The sequence below is a fragment of the Nomascus leucogenys genome, chromosome 2 (assembly GCF_006542625.1).
Source record: "Nomascus leucogenys isolate Asia chromosome 2, Asia_NLE_v1, whole genome shotgun sequence".
Classification (NCBI taxonomy): domain Eukaryota; kingdom Metazoa; phylum Chordata; class Mammalia; order Primates; family Hylobatidae; genus Nomascus; species Nomascus leucogenys.
In genome coordinates, this window is record NC_044382.1 from 40,981,391 (window position 1) to 41,008,470 (window position 27,080).

General features: G+C 42.0%; 1 protein-coding gene across 7 annotated transcripts in view; it reads left to right on the forward strand.

Annotated features, from left to right (window-relative positions):
* The window catches only part of KLHL3 (kelch like family member 3), a 273,160-nt gene that overhangs the window by 168,039 nt on the left and 78,041 nt on the right, over window positions 1–27,080 (forward strand). For 3 of the 7 annotated variants that reach the window (XM_030828726.1, XM_003266419.4, XM_030828745.1), the window contains 3 exons: window positions 2,753–2,872; window positions 13,461–13,567; window positions 24,703–24,824. In XM_030828726.1, the coding sequence (XP_030684586.1) occupies window positions 2,835–2,872; window positions 13,461–13,567; window positions 24,703–24,824 (267 nt within the window). In that variant the 5' untranslated portion in view covers window positions 2,753–2,834. Of the gene's footprint in view, window positions 1–1,802; window positions 2,633–2,752; window positions 2,873–13,460; window positions 13,573–16,630; window positions 16,898–24,702; window positions 24,825–27,080 lie in introns of those variants that run through there. The other 4 variants (XM_030828716.1, XM_030828722.1, XM_030828736.1 and 1 more) reach the window with 3 other exon arrangements.

The following is a 27,080-nucleotide window of genomic DNA, read 5'->3' on the forward strand; positions in this document are numbered from 1 at the left end:
AAAATGATGGTTCTATCCAAATTGATCTATAAGTTCAATGCAGTTTTTTCAATCAAAATCACATTCGAGTTCTTTATGGAATTTGACAAGCTAGTCAAGACACTTCTCAAAAATAACAGGACTGGGGACTTTCCGTGTCAGATATGAGACCTTATTATAAAGCTACAGAAATCATGTGGTACTGTTACAGAGACAGACAAACTGACCAGTGGAATAGGTTAGTAAGTCAAGGAAGAAATCTGTTTATATCTGGAACTTTAATATATGACCTAAGATGGCATGACAGATGCATGAGAAAAATAAGTTTTAAATACATCAAACTTGTGGAGAAAATTAGATCCCTATTTCATATCCTGACATAAATATCAGTATCAGGGCCTGGCACAGTGGCTCACGCCAGTAATCGCAGCACTTTGGGAGGCTGAAGTGAGCAGATCACTTGGGGCCAGGAGTTTGAGAACAGCCTGACCAACATGGTGAAACTCCCCATTTCTACTAAAAATACAAAAATTAGCCAGGTGTGGTTGTGCGCATCTGTAATCCCAGCTACTTGAGAGGCTAAGGCACAAGAATCACTTGAACCCAGGAGGCAGAGGTTGAGCCAAGATCTACACTCCAACCTGAATGACAGAGTGAAACTATCTCAAAAAAGAGAAAAAATCAGTATCAGATGAAATAAGCGCTTAAATACCAAAAGCAAAAATGTTAAACCTTTAGTAGAACATAGAAGTTAATATTTTTCTAGCTTTATAGTAAAGAAAGACACCATAAAATAAATTATGCTTATGGAATAGCTCATCTTTTGAAGAAATTTTTCATCTTTGCTGGTTGCTTCCCCTCTCTGATTCAAGTCTCAAGCCACATTTTCTGGCTTGAGACTTCCTTTACCTGCTTTAAACACACAACTCTAAGCATCCTCCTTTGTGCATATCTTCCTCTGCTCAGCTAACTTCCTTGTACACAGAATCCAAACAGTCCCAAAGTTCAGATATTCGTGGCTTACATTTGCATGATGAACTGATGGTGGGAAGGGAGCCAAAAGAGGAGTCTGTTATGGTCAGACAAGCTGTGGGTCTGCCACGCTGGTTGTATTTGAATGTTCCAATAGTTATGAATTCCAGTGTGAGATCTTTAGTGATTCTCAGGCCTCTGAAATATACTGTCAATCATAGAAGCCTCTTTCTCTAGCCAGTCTGCAAAGTTAAGTGGTAGCATGGATAGAGGCTCACTAGGGAAAATCAAAAGAGAGTACCCTCATTGTCCTAGAGTTGAAGTGAACTATGGGTCCCCAAATCTATACAAGTGGAGAAGGTTCTATTTTCCTAGTAACCAAGCAAAGGTTGCCTGGATCAAACAGGTAACTCCAAGGTCTCACACTACTCCTGGGAGCTGAATAGTTTCACCAGTTTGGGGAGAAACACCTTTCCTTGCTCATTCTTTTGATTCCTTATTTCCGCCTTCCATAAAGTTTAAAGATGTTGCTCAGGAGTTGTTGGGTAACTAGCTGGCACCCCACAGGGATTTGAGTATTTTGTCTTTCTCTTTCACTTTTTTCAAGAGACAGAGTTTTGCTCTGTTGCCCAGGCTGGGGTGCAATGGCATGAAACCCCTGGGCACAAGCAGTCCTCCTCCTTCAACCTCCTGAGTAGCTGGGACTACAGGCATGAGCCACCATATCCTTGTCTCTTGATTTCAGTACAGAGGCATTGAGATTATGGTTGACTCTTGCTAGTTTTTACTTACTCAGTCTACACAGATAGCCTTTCTTTCCATAATACTTATAATCCTTTGTCTTTCTATGGGATTACAGTTTCCCAAAAGCTTTTGCTGTTGTTCTACTGCTTCCTGGAGTGTAGCCAATATGATTTTTCTAAAACACAGATTTGTTTACCTGCTTTCTATCCTGCTTTGTTTAAAACCCTTTGATGGCTTCTCATTATTTCAGAAAGAAATCCAAACTTCTTAGCTTTGCTTACATGACACTTAAAAGGCTGCTTGGTCTTCTAGTTTTTTCTATTGATATTCCCTCTTGTGCTCTCCTCTAGTTTTACTGAACTGCCAGTACTTTGAACACACTTTGTGCTTTTTCTCCTCCAGGTCTTTGTGCATACTGTTTCCTCTGCCTGGAATACTCTTCTTTCTCTTTACCTGGCTTGTTTCTGCTCTTTCTTCAGGTCTCAGATTCGAGGAAGCTTTCCATCAACCTGCCATCACTGGGACGAGTTGGCCATCCCTTGTGATTCTGTAGCTCCTATCAAATCATAATACTTAAAATGTGGTGTTTAAATGTTTACTTGGCATTCTCCTCTACTGAACTCTAAGCTTTGTGAGGGTAGTGACGGTGGCTTTGTCTATTGTTTTGTTTCCCTTAAATCTAAATGCAGTGCCTAGCACATAGTAGCCTCCAGTAAATGCTTGTTTAATGAACAAACAAACCTGTGAAGTGAGTGATAGAGTGCTTAGTCCCCTTCAATTTTCAGGGTGGAGAGATGGAGAATAAGGACCTCACACAAAATCACACAGTACTTGGTGGAAGAAGCTGAGCTATGACCTGCCTTCCTTCAGAGGAATGCACTTTGCGTTGGAAGATACGAAGAAATTCCCACTACATTGTCTTTCCTACTGGGTCTATGTGAGAACAGGCTGATAGATGCCTCTGGTGGGTGGGTAAATGCATGGGCTTTTGGCAGTTGGATGAATGGGTTTACCAATGAGTGATTCTCTTTCCCTCCCTCTTCCTTCCTGTTCACAGTGTCAAGCTGAGCTCCCAGACTCTGATACAGGGAGGGGATGATGAGAAGAACCAGAGGACGATCACTGTCAACCCTGCCCACATGGGGAAAGCATTCAAGGTTATGAATGAACTGCGGAGGTACTTCTTCTGTCTTGTCTGTGCCCTTGCAGAAGGAACTTGTCCATGAGCTTCATCAAGGACTGAGAACAGAAGTCAGAACATGACCACCTGGGGAATTCTGACTCTTTCCACCCACTCTCAGTCACTTGAGTTCCCCTTTCTTTCTCTCCCTTTTTTTTTTTTTTTTTTTTTGAGATGGAGTCTCGCTGTGTCATTCAGGCTGGAATGCAGGTGGCGTGATCTCGGCTCACTGCAACCTCCACCTCCTGGGTTCAAGCGATTCCCCTGCCTCAGCCTTCCAAGTAGCTGAGATTACAGGCGCATGCCACCATGCCCAGCTAATTTTTGTATTTTTAGTAGAGATGGGGTTTCACCATGTTGGTCAGGCTGGTCTTGAACTCCTGACCTTGTGATCTGCCTGCCTCAGCCTCCCAAAGTGCTGGGATTACAGGTGTGAGCCACTGCACCCGGCAGGTTTCCCCTTTCGAACTCTGCTTGAGACAGAATGACTTTGCCAGAAAACTGTCTTTCCTTTGTATGTATTTAACACCTATCATTTTAATGATTAATCACAGGGGAAAAATCCTTTATGGTTACAGCAAGTCTATTCATAAACTTGATTTCCAACAGAATGGGCTGCTTGAAAACCAATAATAGAATGATTGCAACACCCACACACAATTGCAGATTAAAGACTGGATGTCATGTATTTTCTTCTGGTTTCACTCTCTCTTTCACTGGTCTGAACTTAGGTTGGCAAGACAGCCACATCGGTGGAAGAATACCTGGCTCCTTAAATGTAAAGAGAGAAATGAAATGTGAATGTACTCATCCTCTCTGAGCTAATAGTGGGGGGTACGCAGGCTATTTGTAAGGCCAATGTGCATGTTTGACAAGCTTGTTGCAAGGCAGGTTCAGGGCTCTGAACATGTGTTTCTGTACATGTTTTTTTGTACAAAGCCTGTGCACACGATCTCTTCTTTACCAGAAAGCTCAGAAGCTTCCTTTGCCCACGCAGTTATTTACTGCATACTTCATCCTGTTGTGAGGTGTAATTATTTATTTCATCTTTTCTCTGTAGCTCATGAACTCTCTGAAGGCAGAGGCAACTTTTGAGTAATTTTTATCTCTAGCACCTGGCACTTCGTAGGAGTTTCTATTGATTCACCAAAGATGCCCAGAGGCACTGGCTAGGCCCTGGAATGGGTCAGTGGGGTACAAAGTAAAAAATATAAATAGGTCAATGAAAATAATCTCTTTATAGTACAAATAGGTATTATGATGGAGGAATGCATCCAATGCCTGACAGGTGGTAGGTACACAATAAGTATTTGTTTCTTAAAGAGGGCTACAGAAGCAAGTATGACAAGTGGGAACTTTGGAGAAGAGGGTTGATGCTTAAGCTGAATTTTGAAGGACAAATAAGAGTTGGAGAAATGAAGGGTAGTGGGGATAGGGAGAAACCTTCCAGGCAGAGAAAATGGCATATAGCCAAAGAAGTGTGTGTTGAATGGGGAGTTGAACTACTTTTAAACAAAAGTTCTACCTGATTCTATGTTTGTTTTCTTATGTCTCCTTTCTACAGGGCCTAGTCTTTGGCATTAATAACCAAGTTAAATTAAATTTGTATTATGCTCCACTGCTCAATTTTTATTAGGCCTCCTGCCAGATTTCCTGGAAGCTCTGCCCATAGCTGTCTTAGGCATCGGGCTGTGCTGATGTCCATGCTTATGGGCATGGTTCTCTTGTTAACTGAAGAATTTGTCTTGTATTTCCTAGACACATTGAAATTCCTCATTTAATTCTTTTGGTTATGGCTTGTGCCCTTTGTCTGATTTAGGAGTCTTTCACCAGGCCTTATTTTGCCTGGTATTATAGTCAACTCCAGTGATGGCTGAAAGTGAGAACTTAGGAATAGATAAGTACACAAGATTCCCTGCACCCTTACTTTCTATTACTAACATCTTTTCTTTGTTTGTTTGTTTTTTTAAAGAGACAGAGTCTTGGCCTGTCACTTAGGCTGGAGTGCAATGTCCCAGTCACAGCTCACTGTGACCTTGAACACCTGAGCTCAAGCAGTCCTCCCACCGTGGCCTCCCAAAATGTTGGGATTATGGTCATGAGCCACCGTGCCCAGCCCCCTTTTCTTTAAATAATTTTTTAAAAAGACATCTTAAGTTCTCATTACTTCTGTTACAAGTTACTAGGTTTTTCTCTTTCCCCAAAAGCATTGACTTAGATTTAGCCATCTCTAACAGTCCTGCTGCTGCTTCTCTTTTGTATAGTTCAGCATTTGTCAAACTCTGTTCTGAGAAATACTAGTTCTCTTAAGATGCTCTGTGAGAAAAAAGAGCTCTGTGCCCCAATGAGTTTGAAGAATGCTGTATACTGTACCCCTCTCTGAGGTTCATAATGCATACTGGCATATTAAACGCTCTGAGAAGTCCTGCACTGAACTTGTCTGACTAAAGGTTTTCCACACATATTTGACTATAGAGCCGCCTTTGGTGATTGTTGTATATAGACCAAGTGTTTTGTGAAATTTGTTTTGGGAAACACTTTTCTAATACCAGACATAGTCCTTTGCTGAAATTTAAGTGAATAATCTTATTCTCCCTCTTTTTTTTTTTCAAATGGACCACAATCTATATATATTTGACTGGCTGGGAAAATTTTAATTCAGATTTAGGCATAGATTTTCCTATCATTTTTCTTTTGCAAAAGGAATATATTTATTATAGAACATTTAGAGTATACAAATGAGCAACAAGTCATCTATAATTTTAGTACATAGTGGTAACCATTGTAATACTTTGGACAGTATACCTCTCTTCTTTAGAATATATGTCTCATTGCAAAAAGACATTGTGGCACAATAAAAGTCTCTACATTCCTTAGCTTAAATCATTTTAGCAAAATATTTATTTATTTATTTTTATTTTTTTGAGGCAGAGTTTCACTCTTGTGGCCCAAGCTGGAGTGCAATGGTGTGATCTCGGCTCATTGCAACCTCCACCTCCCAGGTTCAAGCAATTCTCCTGCCTCAGCCTCCCAAGTAGCTGGGATTATAGGCACCTGCCACCATGCCCAGCCAAATGTTTATGTTTTATATAGCTAATGGGTACAAGTCTGTAGCTAAGACCAAGATTACTGTAGCTCAATGTATAGAACTTACAGGTTTTGCAACTTTGCATTTTGGCTTTGGTTTTTGGCTATATGGCTTAAAAGGTTTTATGGATTTTGATGGGTGCCTGCCCACCTCCGTTCCCATCTGACTGGGAATGTTTAAATTGGCTGTAAGTCTTTTGGCTCTAAGTCCTTGGCCATAGGGGTCCCACCAAGGGACAAGATGGACCTGGGGCAGGCAGGCACACTACCCTGGCAGAGATAGGACAAAATGAAAGTTTGGCCATCAATGCTGCCCCTGGCAGATCTTGTCTAAAAGGGTGAGAACGTAAATTAAAAATAAAAGTCTAAGCCCCGCAGGGACTGAACAGACCATCTCTTGGCCAAGGGGACCCCTGATTAACTTTGAAAATGGAGTTCTCAGCCATGATGGGAAGAGGGGTTGGTCAGACCCCCTCTCTTGGTAACCGTGACTAAGCTTTCCTCCCTAAGGTTCTAACAAAAGCCAGCCCTTTCAAAAAACCCCACCACTGATATCAACAAACTTTCTGACACTGCCCTTACTTTTTTGCCTAATAAGAGACCACTGACCATAGGAGTGGTTCTGGCTAGTCTTTTTTGAGAATGCCCGGTAAGGGGTTTCACGGCCTCTGCTTCACTTTTTAATGTCAGAGGACTGAAAACTCCACCCCTGATCACCTCAGTTTTTGAACTTGGAGAGCAAGAACCTCAATTGCACATGTGCACGTTTCTCCTTTCATAAATATTCATGGCTCCTTCTATAGCTTATTGAATATGTGTATTTGGCCACCTTGCTCAGCATAAATTCCTATTTCCTTTGCCCCTCTCTCGAAGTATATTGTTTCTGCCTTCTGGCTGGAGGCTGTGCTTCCCAGCCTGTCAGAATAGCCACCCTGCAGGCCGTAACCTTTATAAGAAATAAAGTTTCCTCTTGTTTTAAACAAACGAACGAACAAACAAACAAACATATGCCTTAGTTGGGCATTGGAGTTTGTGACTGTAATCCCAGCTTTGCAGGAGGATCACTTGAGCCCAGAAATTTGAGGCCAGCCTGGGCAACATAGTGAGACCCATCTCGTTAAAAAAAAAAAGAAATTTACGTCTCAACCTAACTTAGCACTATATTGAACACATTTTTCTATGTCATTAACTGTTCTACAATATTAAGTGGATCAATGATATTCTATTTTTGATTTATTTTTTAAAGACAGTTCCCTGTTGTTGGATGTCTAGGTTTTCCCAGTTCCTCATATAAATAACCCCTGCTGTGGTTATCTTTGTAGCCATATAACATAGTGGTTACAAACATAGACTCTGGCTTCAAATCTTGGCTCTAGTACTTATCGTGTGACCTAGGCAAGTTAATTAATCTCTCTGATCTCACTTTTGTCAACCATAAAATGAGGCTAATAAGAGTACCGGTCTTGCTGCCTTGTTAAGAAGATTAATGAATAAAGTGCTTAAAACAATGACAACACATATATTACTGTTGTTGAATACTTGTGCACATTCATGATTATTTGTATAGAAGAGAAGTAGAATTGCTGATTTGAACAGCCCGTAGAATAATAACTATTCCTTAGATATTGTTGTGAGATCCTGTCACATAATGAATATTCTGTAAGCATTAGCAATGATGATGATGATGATGATGATGATGATGATGATGATGTGCTAAGCACTGTGCTAGGTTCAGGAACATGGCAGGAGATAAGAGGACTAAAATCTTGCCCTTAGTGAAGCTTGTATTCGCATGTTATTGAAGGGCTACATCAAATTCCAAGGTATTTAAATGGCTAACTTCTGAAAACCAGAGTAGAAAGGGGAGGCAGGGAGGAAGGGGATCTGCATTGATACTTTATTGATCTGAGTGAGTTTAATGGGAACTAGAGAGAGGCTGGGTATACTTATGGAGGCCTGGGCTAAAGCATCTTGCCATCCAGGGGTTAAGCTAATGAAATGTTACATGATATTCCAGGGATTTGGGATTATTTCTTGCATTGCTTTCACGTTCCCTTCCCTTAATTTTAAGCTATTTTAATTCAAGCACACATGTTCTTTGCATTTATGAATCACACAATTCATGAGTTTCCTATTCTTTTTACCTCCATGGTAGAGAATGGCTGTTGGCATAGTCACTGCCAAGCCTTCTCCCTCCTTTTGCACTTCATTGCTCTGCTGTGGCCAGACGGCAGCTGCTGCTTCTGGATGGCAGAGCTCTAGTGACTCTTACTCCTGACTTACCATCCAGCCAGCAAATGGGGCTGTGGGCCTTCTTAGAATAGCACATCCTAACCAGGCCTGAAAAGAAGGGGGCAGAGAGAATGGAACAATCAATGAGTAGAATCCACATGCAGTCTTTCTTTTCTTATTTTGACAATTTTAATCTCCCATGTCACCATTGCAAACAGTTCTCTGCTCTTATCTTTTTTTTTTGATGGTCTGTCACTATGCTTTTATTATTGTTATGAACCATCTTAGCATATTGCTTTCTGTTTTTCTTTTGGTAACAGCTTTATCAAGACATAATTCAGATGCCATACAATTTACCGGTTTAAAGTTACAATTTAATGACTTTTAGTTTATTCACAGAATTGTGCAACCACAATCTTAGAATATTTTCATCACCCTAAATAGAAACCCTGTATTCTTTAGCAGCCATCCCCTCCATAGTTTACCCCATCCTTACCACCACTCCCCATCAGTCCTAGGCAACCACTAGTCTACTTTATGTCTCTATAGATTTGCCTGTTTTAAAATCATACAATATGTAGCCTTTTGTGTCTGGCTTCTTTCATTTAGCATAATGCATTTAAGGTTCATTCATTTTGTAGCATGTCTCAGTACACCATTCCTTCTTATTGCAGAATAATATTTCATTGTATAGATATAGCACATTTGACTTTTGGCTATTATAAATAATGCTGCTGTGAACATTCATGTACAAGTTTTTGTGTGGATGTATGTTTTTCTCTTAGGTATATGTCTGGGAGTGGGATTATTGGGTCATATGGCAACTTTAATCTTTGGAGGAACTGCCAAACTTTTCAGAGCAGCTGCACCATTTTACATTTCCATCAACAGCAAAGCTTCTAATTTCTCCACATCTTCTCTAACACTTGTTACTGTTTGTGCTTTTGATTATAGCCATTCTAGTGAGTGTAAGATGGTATCTTGTTGTGGTTTTGATTTGCACTTCTCTGATTGTTAATGATGTTGAGCATCTTTTCATGAGCTCTTTGGCTATTTCTATATCTTATTTGGAGAAATATGTGGGGTGGGGGGACAGGGGAGGGATAGCATTAGGAGATATACCTAATGCTAAATGACGAGTTAATGGGTGCAGCACACCAACATGGCACATGTATACCTATGTAACAAACCTGCACATTGTGCACATGTACCCTAAAACTTAAAGTATAATAAAAAAAACTCTTGTTCATTTTTAATTAGGTTATTTTTCTGTTTATTATAGAGTTGTAACAGTTTGAGTTCTTCACATATTCTAGATACAAGCTCATTATCAGGTAGATGATTTGCAAAAAATTGTTTCTCGTTCTATGGATTGTCTTTTCATTATCCTGATGGCATCGTTTGAAGCACAAATGTTTTAAATTTTGATACCTAATTTATCATTGTTTCTTTTATTGTTTGTGCTTTTGGTGTCATATCTAAGAAACCATTGCCTTGTTTGGAGTCATGAAGATTTACCCCTGTATTTTCTTCTAAGAGTTTTTATAGTTTTAGCTCTTACTTTTAGATCTTTGAGCCATTTTAAGTAAATTTTTGTATGTGGTGTGAGGTAGGGATCCAACTTCATTATTTTGCATATGGATATCCAGTTGTCCCAGCACCATTTGTTGAAAAGACTGTTTTTTCCCAGTTGAATGATCCTGCTACCTTGTCAAAAATCAATTGAACATAAATATGAGGGTTTATATCTGGACTCTCAATTTTATTTTATTGATCTATATAGCTATCCTTATACTAGTACCACACTGTCATATTTTTTGAGATAGGGTTTCATTATGTTGTCCAGGCTGGTCTTGAACTCCTGGGCTCAAGCAATCCCCCTGCTGCAGCCTTCTGAGCATCTAGGATTATAGGCATGTACTGCTGCACCCAGCTACACACTTTTTTTTTTTTTGCTGGTTATTCCTCCCCTCAACCTCTTAACCATCTCCCATGTCTGAATTCCAGGACCATGTAACCACTTGCCTGCTTGGTAACCTTACTTACGTGTCCAGTGGGCAGCTCAAACTTAACATGTTTAAAACTTAACCTCTAATCTTAAATGAAATATTATATGGAAAAAAGAAGATATGGAGGAAAAGTGAAGCAGACAATTGAAAAAAAACCACATTTTTTCAAATATAATTTTTTTCAAAATATGAAAAGTTAACATTTGCTAAATATTTACTATTAGCACTATGCATTATCCGATTTACAGCACATGTCAATTCTGTGACACTCTGGGGACATTGTATACTTGTTTACACTAGAGAGTGGTTGGGCAGAGGTTTGACAGGCTTGAACTCAGGTGAGTTTGATTTGAGAGCCTGAGCTCCTTCCTAACAGCTACATTGTACTTTTCCACAAATGGCAAAGTGTCTAGTCCTACTTTTCTCCCCTCAAGATGGAGTAGTGTGATAGCTCAGAAAAAAGGATCCCATAGGATCCCAGGTAAATTGAATAGGAGTGCTTGTGAGCCATGCAGTACGTTAGAGCTACTACTTCCCTCTTCCATGTAGCATGGATACATAAAGATGTCTCCAGTGTGCAGACAGGCTTCCCCACCCCCAGGGAAAGCCCATCTTAACTATTTGGCAGGTTTCTTTTGGCCAATTTCCCAGGTTAGTGTTTCTCTGGTCTTAAGATACACTTTCCACCCATCAGAACTGCTGTCATTTATTTGCTTAACTGGATTCTCCATCTTTATTCTTCATTCCCTTGTGTTTCTTTCCCATTTGTTCCAAAATTGTCAGGCTCCCTGGGTTTGTGCAAGATAACACACCCTGACATTTGTTTGTTCAGTTCCTAGCACTGAACATTTGTTCAGCATTTCTGACTCTTCTCTGCCAACAATTTTCTTATTAGTTACCAAAAAATATAACCGGTTACTCTTTTTTTTTTTTTTTTAGACAGAATCTTGCTCTGTCACCCAGGCTGGAGTGTAGTGGCATGATCTTGGCCCACTGCAACCTCCGCCTCCTGGGTTTCAAGCGATTCTCATGCCTCAGCCTCCCTAGTAGCTGGGATTACAGGCATCTGCCACCACACCGGGCTAACTTTTTTTTTTTTTGTATTTTTAGTAGGGAAGGGGTCTCACCATGTTGGCAAGGCTGGTCTCAAACTCCTGGCCTCAAGTGATCTGCCCGCCTCAGCCTCCCAAAGTGTGGTTATTCTTAAATAGCAGTGATAACTCAATTTTCTTCCTAAATACAAGTAAAAATGTCCAAGATGAGTCTATTAATGTTGGAAATACATTTTTAGAATAAAACTTAATGAGACTAAAGGCCGTTTTCAGATGACACCTGTAATCCCATTTGGCCCCAATGATATATGTCCCAAATGCAGCTAAAACAGGTAAGACAAATGGGGTGAGCTTATTTGCCCCTGGTCTCATAGCCAGTTAGGGGAAGAGCCAGTTCTGTTCCTGGTTGCGCTGGTTTATCCTGATACAGTTGGTGATCAGGTCAGCTGTCCACTGCAGGGTAAGGTCTCAATCCCCCAGTTTTGCCTCTTGCTGCCCAAAGGTCTCACCCTCCCAGGAAGCCTCCTTAATGATACCTTATTCCACTTCCTGTCCACTTCTCCCTGTTGGGGCTAACCTGTCTTCTGTCTTTTCTCATTCTGAATGTCAGCCAAGCATGAGGCATTGTGGTACCATGGAAAAGCCACTGTGTCTGGAGTAAGGAGAACTGGATTCAAGACTTAGGCTTCTGTGGCTTTGGGCATCTTTTCACCTCTCTGAGTTTCATAGACCAGATGATCTCTAGCAGCATTTGCAGCTCCAGCCTTCTCAGGCCTTATGATTCTATTTCTCTGATATGTGAACCTAAACAAATATCTTAGTAGTTGACAGTGACTTAATGTGCTACACCAGAGATAGCAAATATGTAGCTTTTCTTCCATCCGTCAACCATGGCAGACTCATTAATTGGCCTCAACATTCTCACACAGAATCTAGTCATGACCTCAGCCTTCTCAAACCAGGATAGTGTGCCAAGTAACCACTACCATTGGCTCACAGTTGAAGTTTGTTTGTCCTCCTTGTCTTTCCTCCTCTCTCTAGTGCTTTAATCTCAAGGAGGGATGAGTGGTGATCAGGATACCACTGAAGAGCATGGGTTCTGGGCTTCAGCTGCCTTCATTTAAATCCTGTTTCCACTGTTCCTTTTCTGTGTGACCTTGGGAAAATTACTTCTCTGGACCTCAGTTTCTTCATTTGTAATATAGGCATAACAGTTAGCCCTATCTCCTGGGATTGTAGAGAGGATGAAGTAATATGTGTAAAAAAGTGTAAAAAAGTGCTTAGAACAGTGCCTGGCACATATAACTCAATAAATATTAACTATTATATTGATAACAGGCATGATAAGAGCTTAGAAGAATGATGAAGGAAAAATTCTTGGGTTGATGGGAGCTCGTGGCACCCTATCAATCTCTAAAGTAGTCAGATCTCCATTCTGTCTATGAATGTGGATTGATCACATTTCATTCATTAATTTATTTATTCAGTAAAAATTTAGGGTCTACTATGTGCTAGGTATGCAGCCAGGTGTCTAGGATACAACATTAAATAAGACAGGTCCCTTTCTGAGTTCAGTGGGGGTGACAAACAGAAAGGTAATTACAATATTTTTAATAATTGCAGTGATTGGAGTTTGCACAGGGTCTTCAGGGAGCACGGTGTCTGCAGGCAGAGTCTTCTTGTTGAAAGTGTTAAATCTGGGTCGAAAGAGAAATACCTAAGGCTGGCTTGCCTCTTACTGGTGTGTTGCATATACAGTGGGTCCCTTGGGGGAATTGTTAGTACTTGGTCTTGCTGGTGACACACTTCAGTGGTGTGCTCATGTTCCTCAGCATTCATTCAGTCACTCGAATGAGAGCCCCAAGCTTTTGCCACTGTTCCGTGAGCCCCTTAACCCCTAATTCTCAATCTGAACTGATGGAATTGGGGAACAGAGAGGTGAAGACAAATGAAGCAGCCTGGAATTTACAGCCAGAGTAGTTGGATCTCTCCATGGACCTTAGGAAAGCATGAATGTCAGGTTTATCGGGGATTTGGAAAAGTCAATGAATCCACCCCCCTGCCTAACTCAAGATAGAGCAAGTCCCTGTGACAGCTTTGTATACTGATAGTGTGAAATCTGGGTGGGAGAAAAAAATACCCTTGTAAGATGAGGGTAGGTGTCCGTGCTGCGACCCATCCTGTCCTCTCACTGGTGTCTTACAGTAAACAGCTGTTGTGTGACGTGATGATTGTGGCAGAAGATGTCGAGATAGAAGCCCACCGTGTGGTCCTGGCAGCCTGCAGCCCCTACTTCTGTGCGATGTTCACAGGTATGGTGAGTGGCCAACATTAACCCATGGTTATGGGGCTGCAGCCGCACTGGGAGAATGTTGGGGGTGGTGACATGAGGGGAGGGAGGAAAGAGAAAGCCATTAGCCCACTATGAGGGGCTTCTCTATGCCAGATAGTGTGCTTTGTGCCATGGAGGACTTGATGGAACCAAGTCCAGGCCAGTTGGGCATGTAGCCCTTGTCCACCATGAGGAAAAAAGGTAGACTCACATAGTCCATTAGTTCTCAAAACTCAGCCTGCACCATAATCATGTGGGGGAGCTTGTTAACAATGTAGACTCCTGGGCTCATGGCCAGGCCTTCTGATCTCTCACTTTGCAGATGGAGGACACTGAGGCTGAGACAAGGGAAGAGACCTGCCCAAGGTCACAGTGAATGAGTGGGACTTGGCTTCCTGGGATCTGGCCCAGTGCTTTACTAGCTGGCCTACCTATTGTCCTTCCCTAGACCTTCATTCCAGACAGGGGCCCTGGGCCTCCTCTAATTTTTACGGGAGTGGAGGAGATTTGGAAAAATGATGATGGGTTTTGAGGGGGATGAGAAATAGGTATAATCAATATCTGGCATTCAGTTTCAGCACCTTTGCCAACTTTCCAGGGTCCCTGTTAACTGGGCATGCCCAATAGCCTTGTCCAAATATTTCCCATCTGTTAGTTCTGAGATTGAATTACCTGAAACCCACAGGCTGAGCTTCCTGTCTGTAGTTTCTCTCAGCACCTCCCCTGAACCAGGTACTTTCAGTGCTCTATAAATCACTGCTGACAGAAGGAGGCCATCTGGGCTTGGTGAGACCTCCAGACTGGGTCAGGTGTCCCTTCTACATGCTTTCCAAGTGCCTGTGCCTGCTCTGAGTATGGCGACTGTCACCCTGCATTCTTGTCTGTTTCCTGGGATCTATAATGTCTATGCCCTGTATCTCATGTAACTGACTGCCTTTCATCCTGCAAATGTCTCCTCCTCAGGCAGGCCCCCTCTCACCACTCTGGCCATAGTTCCACACCAGGCCTCTCTCTATCCTATAACTTGACTTCATCTTTTCATAACATTTATCACCATCTGAAAATCATCTTGGTTTGTTGTTATGTGTTTTTTACCTGTCTCTCCTCACTAGAATATAAGCCCCATGAGGACAGGGACCTTGTTGGGCTTGTTTGTTACCATATACTGAGCACCTGGTACATGGCAAGACACAAATATTTTTTAAATGAGTGATTGAAGTATCTCCTGCACCTGACTGTGAGCTTTGGGCACTTGGGGAACATGTCTTGTTATTGTGGAATCCTCCATGCCCACCACAGGAGGCGGTGAATAAGTGAATGTCTGAAGAATGAACACAAGCTTGCTAAGGATGGGTGAGTGCAGGCACATTTTTGCTGAATGGGCTGTAACTCTTTTCCTAATATGGTACACAGCTGGGCAAGACTGGTTTTGTTGGGAGAGACTTGGCACTTGTGCACTGAGAGTTTGTCACATGTGTGTCCCCCTTGGCTTGTCATGTGAAGAAGTTGGTCTCAACTTGGAGTGGTGCCTCTGCTAAGTGGACCAGGCTACTCTTACCTTACTTTCAGCCTTGGGCCAGGAATTTCACATTGTAGCCCAGAAAACTAGCTAAGTTCAGTATCTGGAAATTTTGAGCTGCATTCCCTTTTGAGTTGTCTTAAACCCTAGTTGCAAGGCCTTTATTTCCTTTTTTTTGCCCCTTTCCTTCATCAATCTCTATTTTAAAATAGTTCATCTTGTCTCCAATAGTTATTTAGCTGTAACTTCAATAAATAGCTCTGCCAGTTATTCTTTGTGTGTGGGGTTTGGAAAGTTCAGTGTTGAGGGAGGAATCTGTTTGGAATTGCAATGAATTGTCATGCTGGCTCCACTTTTTGCTAATGAACTTGCCTCTGAAGTAGTGGAAGTGTCGTAGCAAAACAAAAGTGATTTTACAAATTGGAAGAAAAAGTGCTTCTGGGGCATTCTTAGATTCTAGGAATGGAAGGGACGGGAGAATCAAGAGAAGAAAGCAGTGTAATGCAATGCCCAGCCCAAGCCTTCCATTAAACCTGGTTACCATCCATCCTTCCACCCGTTCATTCACCCATCCATTCACCCATCCATCCAAATACTGTTCACATGTGTTTATTACAGGTAAAAACCAGAAACTGTGGGCAAGCAAAAAGTAAAAAATTATGTGTACTACAACATCTAGGTAAGAGTATGGTTTATATATTTTTAGATTTTATATTTATAAATGTATGCATATACAAAATATATATTTTAACATAAATAAGTTCATTTAATGTGTACAGTTGAATAGTCTTTTTTTTTTTGAGACAGAGTCTCGCTCTTTTGCTCAGGCTGGAGTATAGTGGTGCAGTCTCAACTCAATGCCACCTCCGCCTCCTGGGTTCAAGTGATTCTTGTGCCTCAGCCTCCTGAGTAGCTGGGACTACAGGTGTGTGCCACCATGCCTGGCTAATTTTTGTATTTTTAGTAGAGAGTGGGTTTTGCCATGTTGGCCAGGCAATCTTGAACTCCTGGCCTCTAGTGATCCACCTGCTTCGGCTCCCAAAGTGCTGGGATTACAGTCATGAGCCACTGCTCCCAGCCGAAATAGACTTTTTTGATGTATGTATTTTTTTTTTAGTTGCTATTCATCTTCCTGGAATGTTCTCTCCTCCATCTTTTGGCCTGTCTGACTCCCGTTCATCCTTCATTACTGCTTAAGCATCACTTCCTCAGGAAGGCCTTTTATGACCTCTTTGGCTTAGGTTAAATTCCTTTGCTACTTACTCCCATGGTACTTTATACTTCTCTTTAGTATTACTACTCATCTTATTACTTCCTCAATATTTGATTTCCCTGGCCAATTGTACACTTTATAAGGGTAAGAACGATACCTTTAAAATACACCACCATGTCCCTGCTGGCTAGCATGGTCTTCCATATAGCAGGTGCTCAATAAAAATTTGTTTAATTCAGCTTAGCAATATATAATGAATATCTTTCCATGTCAATGAAATTGCAGTTACAACCTAATTTTAATGCCTTCATCAGATTCCATTATATATACTCTAATTGAAAATTCATTTTCTTCTTTGTTGGAAATTATAGTTTTATGTAATATTTTGTTATTATAAATAATGTTATAATGTGCATCCTTGCATCTTAATCTTTATTTACATTCCTGATTATTTACTAGAATAGATTCCTAGAATAAGAAGTACTTGATTAAAAGGTATGAACACTTTGAAGACTTTTGAGACATGAGCCGCATTGATCTAAAGAACAGTGGTACCAGCTTATGCTCCCATCAGCAAGGTATCTAAGATTTATATATTTTTAGGGCCTATTGGCTTTGCCTAAACCTTGGTAAACAGGTACTAAAAATCTCCAGTAACATTGCAAAATTTTGTTCTAATTATCAGGTTCAGCTTCAAAACGTGTAAAATGCATTGTGTGCTGAGAGTAAGAGGCTGACTCTCGTTAGATCCATTTCTATCAGTATGTTTAAAGCCAAAAGGAAAGTAAAATACACATGGCTTTCTTCTGACTTGAGTTGTGTGATGATGATCTTTTACTCAAGCTTAAATGTTTTTATTTTTTTGTCCTCTGAGTTCATGTTGCCCAGATGTCCTGAGGTGGTTCCAAATACCAATCCCACACTTCTTGACCATTGTCCTGTGGACAATAACTTGGAATAAATGAGAAACTGAAGTCTGAGTGCCCATCAGAGAGTGTCCCAATCCAACCAGTCTATACGAAGATCTGGGATGAGCAGTCAACCTATTTGCCCTTTACTGCTTTCAGCATAACTTGAATGGGGAGGCCAGTAGTGCTGTGTTCTGCCCATCTTTTTCCTATAAAGATGAAATATCTAGGACTCATTCCCCATCCTCCCTATCCAGCACCTCCATCCCAAGGGAAGCAATTTTCCCAGAATCTCCTCATCCGTGTTTCTCTCTTTATTATGCCCTTTACCATGGCTTCTGTATACTGTAGTATTTGTACTCCATATGGGTCCCTGCCTACATGTCATCCAGATACAGCCCCCATTTTATGGTGTTAAAGGAACTGAGGTCTACAGAATATATGGGCTCAGGGTCTTATGCCCATAATCATGGCTAAAAGACACTTGGGCTTCCATCCCAAACGAAGCCCTGGGAGTGATCTGTCCCACTCATCTGGTCATATTGTACTGTATGTAGTGGCTGATTTAGATTGGTTTTTGTTTTTTAAAGAGGAGTTACTGTCCAGTTTTAGTTACTGTCCAGTTTTTATTAGATTTAGGCTGATGTTTGGTATCTTTGAATATATGGTAAGTAGAAATAGGGAGGAGAGTTCAGGAATGTGCTGGGGGTGAGAGACAAGGGGCTTAGACTTGGAGTAGGCACGAATCATCCACAAGGCAGAACCACGAGGGCCTGGCTGTCTTATTCACTTCCCAGGCATGAAGTTCCTTCCATAGAACTGTTGTTTCACCCTTGCTGCAAGACAGACTCTACCAGGCCCTGGCCTGTGGCCTGTGTCTGTGTTCTGGGTGTTTGTATTGTGTATTGATGCCTTTGAAGAACTCTGCATAATATGCAGCTCAGCAAAACTGAATACAAGGCAATGGACAATGAAAGAAGGAGAACTAGGGAATAGAATTCTTTTCTTAGACAAAGTAGGCCTTCAGGGAGGTTGCAGAGTAATAGTGGTAGTAGATAGGGTCTGGTTTCTGAGAGTTTTGCCCCTGAGGAGTCAGGGATTAGGTAGAATAGTTCAGAGAAAAAGGGATGGAGGTGTCAGAGGCTGCCTGGGATGAAGGAGCAATGGCATTACCTTCCATGTGGCTATCTTCTAGAGTTAGTCACTTTTGGGCTAACTGACAGTGACATAGGGCTTCCTCTTCCTGTCCCTATCATGCCACAAAAAAGTCAGGCATCTTTTTCTGGCTCAGGAGACCCAGATTTGAAAGTGAGAGAGCCAGTAGTTCTGTGTAATAATGTTACTCTTGATGCAGAAATGGCAAGTTTTTTGAGCAGGAATTTGGCTTGTTGTTCAACAGAGGACTGTGTGGTGCTCAGGAATAGAGACTGCTATTCAGTCCCAGTGGTTTCTCCATTAAGGTCCAACTGGTTTGACCGAGATGGTCTGAGGTAGACTCGTTTGGGTTTGGAGTAGCTCAGCCTTAAAATTGAGACCACCATTGGAGATAAACTATTGGTAAGGAATATTTTATGAATGTTTATAGAAGAGGTTTGGAGTTGGTGATGTGGGGGCCTCTTTACTAAGGATTAAACACAAGTGTGGTAATGCCACCTTGCACTGGGAGATGGTGTGGTATCTTGGAAAGGGCTTTGGAGTAATAATGACCTGTATTCCAATCTTAACTGCATAGGTGTGTGGAGAATTCACTTTCCTCTCTGATCCTCAGCTTTCTTATTGAAGAGACTGGAATAATAACAATAACTAGGGAACAAATATAGGTAACGGGTATAAGGCACTCAGCACTGCGTAGATAGTTAATAAAGTCTACTTTTATTATTGTAGAGCACGTCATAGTTTTTAAAATTCTTGTGGATGTCGGGGGTGGAGGTGATTAGGGTTGATTTTTTTTTTTTTTTTTTGTAGTCACTATGTAATGACAGAGGCATTTTTTTCCTGACTTTGTGCTTCCTGTGCTTCTAGTTGAGCAGGAAGATATTTCCAGGTGGAGGAGGGATGAGATTCCAGGGAGGGTGGGTGATGAGGCGGTGTCTATCACTGTGGTTCTGCTGGATCCTGCTGTCCCACCTTTCACAATCTCATTGTCTCCTTTGATTCTCACACAGCCTTGGGATAAAGGCAGAACAGAGAATGTCCTTATTTCACAGGTGATATAGGGTAACCTGTGCTTCAACAGAGGACTGTGTGGCACCTAGGAATACAGACTGCTATTCACTCCCGATGTGACATAAGGACCTGTGAACTAAGGACATTCCCTGATCTGCAGTCAAATGGCCCAGACCACTCACCTGCAACAGGGTTGGTCAGGATTCAAGGAGATGGCAGAGTATTTCTTTTTCTCCTGTGAGGTTAATGTCTTTGGCCTTAGTGCTCAGCTCTAGCCAAATGAGTTGGCAGCCCAGATTTTAGGACTTAGATGAGGGTTGGGGGGAAGAAAGTTCCATAACCATCTTAGTGCCCATGAAGAATCATTGTGCAAAGGATAAGGATTTTCCTGTGTTCTCTCTACCCAGAACATGAGACTAAATTACAGTACTAATTCAAGTTAGGAGCAAGAAGGTATTCTGTGACATAAGGACTCTTGAACATCCCCTTTTCTTGTCTTTAAGGACATATAACTATGTAGGGGTAGTCGGTGGTTTAGCTGTGGTGTTCATCAGAGAGACCTGCCAACCAATCTATTCCATTTTCATTCTCAAGGCTTTATTTACTTAATAATAAGGTTGTTTTTGTACCAATGACCTGGAAGATGAACTAGTGATTTTTCTAGACATCTTGAGTCTTCTGTGATAATGAAAGATTTTCCTTTCCCTCCTCCAGTCCATCCTTCTCCCTCTTGCTCTTCTTTGGCAGTCTTCCACCTAAAAAGGTCTCAGCTGTGCACATAGTGTGCTTGTTAGGATCTAGAATGAAGACTTGGATGCTTTTACCTAATAGGCTTCTGGGATCGCTTGCTCTTCTGGGCCCTCCGTGGTTCTCAGAGGCTGCTAAGTGCAAGGCCCTAACGGTCTAAGTATTTAAAGAAGTTCAAGACACAGTCAGGCCAACATCATCTTTTACCTGATATTCTGCAGCAGTCTTCTAATTGGTCAATCTGCCACCTGTTTTGTTTTCCCATTCCCCACCCATTCTCCACACTGTGGCTACAGTGATTTTCCCGATATAAAAGTCTGATGTATCCCTTACCTGCTTAAAATCTATCAGGGGCTCCCTGTTGCCCTTAGGATGAGGTCTAAACTCCTTAGCATGTCCTGTGAGTCCCTCTAATGGTCCAGCTCCTGCTTTCATCTACAGCCTCGTCTCATCATTCTTCCCTAATGTGCTCCAGCCAGACTGAACTTGTTATGGTTCCCAGACAGGTCAAAGGGTGTGACCTGGTTACAAAGGTAACACCCTTTGTTACCTCCAGACCTTTGTATATACTATTCTGTCTGTGTGGGATACTCTTCCCTCATTCTCACCTCTCTTCTGAATAACTATGACTCCTCCAGATCAGTGGCTCTTAACCATTATGCATCAATCTGATGAAAACAATGGACTCTATCTCTGGAAGAGCAAACCTGTGCTCTTGTGTGCTCATCATTTTGCATGCAGCTTTAGGGTGCAGGAATCCCTGGCTTAAGAACCTTTAAAGCTACATCCCCCTTTCTAACATTTGACATCTTTTGCAGTTGTTGGTTTTCTTGTCTCTCTCTCCACCAGACTAAGCTCCATGAGGGCAGGGCTGTGACTTGTTAACCACTGTATTCTCTGGGCCTAGCACAGTGCTTGACACATGAGGACACATCTGATGTATGTTTGGTGAATTGAATAAATGAGCAAATATCTGCCCTTGAGAGAATCATGTTCTCTTTGGAGAAACAGGACATGCATGTTAGCAGATGTAAGTGGAAGGTGGAAAGGGCTAAAAAGATGTGCAGCTGACAGACATTCTCTGAAAGTTCAGAGTCTGAGGTGGCTGTCTGGGCCTCTTGGGAAGAGCTAGCAGAAGGGAGCACTTGGGTTGACCACAAACATGGAAGGACTTATAGGGCTCATCTTCTGTTTTCTGGAAATATTTTGTCAAACTATTAGAGATGAGTGAAGGAGCAAGAATGAACAAGTCCTTGATGGTTTTCCCCCTCCAGAATTACTGATGCCCATGGAATTATGAGATGTCAAGAGAACCTCCCTTCTTTTTTTTATTTTCTACTCCAATAAATACTTTTTCAGTGCTTGTTTTATGCCAAGCACTTTGTTATGTGTTGAGGATAAGCCGCTTGGTTCTTTATTAGGTATTAAGTACTAACTTGTCCTCAGAATTTGGACCAACGCCTTGAGTTTGGGAATACTTTTATTAAGGTTATTAGTTAGGGCGAGATTTTATTGAGGGATGTATTAGAAATGACACAGGGTCTAGAGTTAGGCCAAAGTTCAAATCTCAGTCCTGCTTCTTAGTATCTATGTGTAAATCCCTCTTGAAATGCCAATTTTGGCTGGGCGTGGTCGCTCATGCCTGTAATCCCAGCACTTTGGGAGGCCAAGGTGGGCGGATCATCTGAGGTCGGGAGTTCGAGACCAGCCTGACCAACATGGAGAAACCCCATCTCTACTTAAAAAAAACAAAAAACAAAAAACAAATTAGCCAGGCATGGTGGCGCATGCCTGTAATCCCAGCTACTCGGGAGGCTGAGGTAGGAGAATCGCTTGAACCCGGGAGGCAGAGGTTGCAGTGAGCTGAGATCGTGCCATTGCACTCCAGCCTGGGCAACAAGAGCAAAACTCCGTCTCGAAAAAAAAAGAAATGCCAGTTTTATAATTTGTAAAATGGAAGTAATACTGTCTACCTCCTGGACTTGTTTCAAGGGTTAAATGAAATAATGTGGTCAGATACACATTAGTGTACTTTAGCAGAAGGTCAGGTATACAGTAGTGACTATTACTATGACTATTTTTAGGGCCCATTTAAACTAAAGTTTTAGTTTGGTGTAGTCATTTTTGCTGGTTCATAAGAGATAATAAGATTGGATTCTACAAGCTTTCTCAGAAAATAAGTGGTGTCTTTGAGCCCTTAGTTTTTCTTTCACCTCGTTTTTTTCTTGCTTGTTGAAGTTTTAAGTACTTAATATAGAAAATTAGAAATTTGAGGGTCATGTAAAGGAGCAAGGAAAAGTCTCCTAAAGACCTACTGTCTAGAAAACTGTGTCTTAACCTTTTCTGAATCATAGACGCCTGTAAGAATCTGATAAAAATGACCTGTCATCCCCCTAGAAAAAGTGAACTTTTGCACATATATAAAAATATTTTCTTACAATTTCAGGAGTTTCCATTTATTTACCCCAAGTTACAAAACCCTAACCTGACTTTCAACCACAAATTCCACAGGCAGAAAACAGTCAGCCCAGGCTCTGATTTACACTGCTGTGAGGGCTTCTGAATCTCTTGGTTCTTACAGTCCGGCTGCTCTATTTTTTGTCTTATTTTTTGAGGGCTAACTCCTTAAACAAAGAATTGGCTGTCTTTGATTATCTTTTGCAGTTTAATTACCAACTGGACCCTCATCAATGAACTTTTTAATAGCTTAACTTCTGATTTCCTTGTGTATGCATGTTTTTGTTTGTGTATCTCAATAAACTCAAGAGAGAGATTGTGCAGCCTGTCTTATGGGTGGAGGAGGAATACACTGTTTTCCCCTTTTTTCTTTACCTGTTCATTCTGCCCCAGGGCACTGTGCTGAGGCCTTTCACAGGCTTCCACTGGCAGTCAGAGAAGAGAGAACAGGGTGGAGGGTCTCAGGTCCACCTGATCTGGCAGTTAAGGGAGCAGGAGGGGTTTGGAATGTCTCCCCCACTACTTTCCTCTCCGTTCCAGTCATTCAGCTCTAGAACTGTGTCAGGATGGGACTCTGGATTGGTGGAGGAATCATGTGCAGTCCGTGCAGCTTGGAGGTGGGTGTCTGCAGCCCACATGCTGTACTGTACTTTATTTTCTTGGCTCTGGTGTATGAATTCCACAGAGAAAACAACTGCCCAGGCTCTGTTTTCACACACACATTAAGGCTTCTAGATCTCTTGTTTCTTGCAGTTAGGTTGCCCTTTATTTCAGTCTACAAAGACACGTGTTGCCTGTCTTTCCTGAAATCAGCAGCCCTTGTTGAATGGGCCTGGCTTTCGATAAACCCATGTGTTGTATATAGAGTGCAGGCTGAAGGCAAGGAGCCTCAGGACCGTGGAAATGTGGTGCTGCTATTGCCGTTATTTACAGCCCTGCTTTCTTTCTTTTTTGGATTATTATCAGGGCCTCCAGCTGTTCTCCCTGCATGCGATCTAGCTTCCACCCTGCATCCAAAATTTCATTCAAAAATGCCCATCGGTTGATGTCATTTCCCTGTTGAAAACCTCTCAATGGTGCTACACCTGGGATAAAGTCCCAGCTTGTTTACATGACTTACAGGGCTTGTCAAGCCCTGGCCCCATCTACCTCTCCAGCTTCCTTCTTCTCGCTGTTACTCCCTGTACCAGCCACACCAACCTCTCGCCATTTCACCAAAATTTATTCTTTTGGTACTTTCCTCTCTTTGCACGAATGGATCCCAGATTCAGCTCATCCTTCCTCACCTTTGCTGCCTGTAGAACTCTTCCTCATCCTCTAATACCTCTTTCAAATGTGACCTCTTAATAGGATGCCTGGCTGGAGTTCCCAGGAGAGATTTGTTGCTCTCTCCTCTGTGTTCTTGGGATTTAGTATAGCGTAGTGGTTACAAATATGGACTCTAGAGTCAGACTCCCTGGGTTTCAACCCAACTTGGCTTTTCCTAGGTGTGTGACTGTGGGCAAAATCAATTACCTACCCTCCTGTGTTCAGTTTCTTCATCTGTAAAATGGCGATAATATTAGTAAACCTCATAGGTTGTTGAGATGATTAAAAGACTTTAAAGTGCTTAACACAGTGTGTGGCCATAGTTAGCTCTCAAAAAATGTTACTTATTATTGTTGTTATCACAATACTTTGTGTATAACTCTGTCTACTAAGCTCTTATCACCTCTGTTTATAAACACTTTTATATATCTGCCTTACTAGACTTGTGTTCCTTAAGGACAGGTGCATATCTTCTTCACTTTTTCTGGCCTTGTATATGGAAGTTTACAGTAAATGTTGGTTAAATGAGTGATTGCACACAGATTTGCCTTCACAATGGAAGTGTGCAATAGAGTAAGGAATGCTTAAGGCTGGGTTTGTAGGTGATCACAGACCCAAAGCTGATGTGACCTTGATGTTACCTGGTTTATCCTCTTCTGTGCCTGAATCCCTTCTACTGCCTCCTGGAGCCCAGGCAGTGCTTTTATGTTTCCAAGACAGGGCAGGAGGCCATGTGGAAGGTAAACATATCCCAGGTACCACATTTATGTCCTTTTTGTTTTTGTTGTAAACTCTAGGTGACATGTCTGAGAGTAAAGCCAAAAAGATAGAAATCAAGGACGTGGATGGGCAGACGCTGAGTAAGCTGATTGACTACATCTATACTGCTGAAATCGAGGTGACTGAAGAGAATGTCCAGGTAAACTCAGGCTCACTGATAGCTCAGTGTATTGCACACTCAGGACCCACCGTTTTACAGCGTTATTTTATTTAACCCTCACAACAATTCAGTTGGTTACTGAAGAGGAAACTAAAGCTCCAGAGAGGTCAGGTGACCTGCCCTGGGCCACATGGCCAGGAGGTGGGCCAGCTGGTCCTCAAACTCATGCCTTCCTGGCTTGGGCACCCATGCTTTTAGCCACTAAATGATATCTCTGAATGAGCCTGGGCCCCGGGAGTAGAAAGTCTTTAACTCATGTCTTCAAAATCTTGTGAAGGAAAAGCTGGGAGCTTAGGTGACTCCTGTTCTTCCCAGGTCATCATCTCATTTCAGAATTCAAACAGCTGAATAACTTTTTGGTACTAACAGTAAGTGCAAAGTAATTTGGTATAAAATGGGTAGAGGGGAGGTAGTAGAAATCTATAATTGGAACCAGCTCTCTTTGCTCTTTTCATCATGTATTTATTTAATAACTTTTTTTTCCTGTAAAATACAAAGTGTTTACAAACTTGGATAATTAGAAGACATTCTACTCTGGATCCTTATTGCCTGGTTAGGATTAAGAGGTACATAAAGCAAGGTACAGTTTGTGTGGACATAATGTTCACTGTTTGGAGGTCCTGAGTCCAGAAGCTTCTGTCTTATGAGGTTGGGTTATGTCACCCTCCCAGCATGTGGATGCATTCACCAAACTGAAAATTCTCTGAACCTCATTGTTTAGGGACTTTTAACCTCTTCACTTTAAACTGTGGTTAGGTCAAGGGTGATGTTGGAGAAAAAACAAAAAAGATTGGCAAGGGGCTAGGCATGGTGGCTCACACCTATAATCCCAGTGCTTTGGGAAGCTGAGGCAGGCAGATCACCTGAGGTAAGGAGTTCGAAACCAGCCTGGCCAACACGGTGAAGCCCCGTCTCTACTGAAAATACAAAAATTAGCTGGGCATGGTGGCAGGTGCCTGTAATTCCATCTACTTGGGAGGCTGAGGCAGGAGAATCACTTGAACCCAGGAGGCGGAGGTTGCAGTGAGTTGAGATTGCACCACTGCACTCCAACCTGGGTGACAGAGTGAGACTCTGTCTCCAAAAATTAAAAAAAAAAAAAAAAAGATTGGGAAGAAGAGAGTTTGGATAAAAATGTGGATTCTTCTTCATGCTGTTATGTATCTGCTGAGGCGGTTGCTCACAGGTTCTGTGAAGACAGGAGGTATTGAGGATTTGGTGCACTGAGGAGATGAGCATGGAGGCACTGGGCTTTCCCGAAAGCCTTAAAAACAAGGATCAGAGATCTGGGGCTTGGTTAAATGGCTGTGAGAGCTACACCCGGAGTCCCTTCCCAGCCACATGTACCTTGGAGAGACCCTGAGTTCCCCTTCCGTGGTAGAGGTACCAGCAGTCACACTTTTATAAGCAAGCATGTGCCCATCAATTCACATGCATTATTCCATTCAATTTTTATTTTTATTTTTTATTTTTTTTTGAGACGGAGTCTCACTCTGTCGCCCAGGCTGGAGTGCAGTGGCGCAATCTCGGCTCACTGCAAGCTCCGCCTCCCGGGTTCACGCCATTCTCCTGCCTCAGCCTCTCCGAGTAGCTGGGACTACAGGCTCCCGCCACTACGCCCGGCTAATTTTTTTGTATTTTTAGTAGAGACGGGGTTTCACCGTGGTCTTGATCTCCTGACCTCGTGATCCGCACGCCTCGGCCTCCCAAAGTGCTGGGATTACAAGCGTGAGCCACTGCGCCCGGCCTCATTCAATTTTTATAATCACCCATTGGACCATACCAATATGATTCCTCCTTTACAGCTGAAGAAACTGGTGCTCAAAGGGGTTAAATAAACTGCCATGGTCACATAGAGAGTAAGTGGTAGAGTTCGAAGCTGAAGCCAGCCCCCTCTGACTCACTGTGCTCTGTGGCTATGATGAATTCTAGTTTCTCATTAAATGAATGATCAGAACCTTGACTTTGGCTCATAATTATTTACAATAATAAAAGCTAACATCAACTGAGCACTTCCTATGTACCAAGCACTGTGTTAACTGCTTTAAATTTTTCTCATTTTATCCTCATAACAAACCTTATTGTCCTCATTTTATTTTTGAGGAGACAGGCATTGAGAGGTTAAGTAATTTGTCCTCAGTTGCATGGCTGGTAAGTGGAGGAGTCAAAATTCAAAATGATGCTTAATCACATTGCTGTTCTGCCAGCTTTCCTGTTCATCTATATACCCCCCAC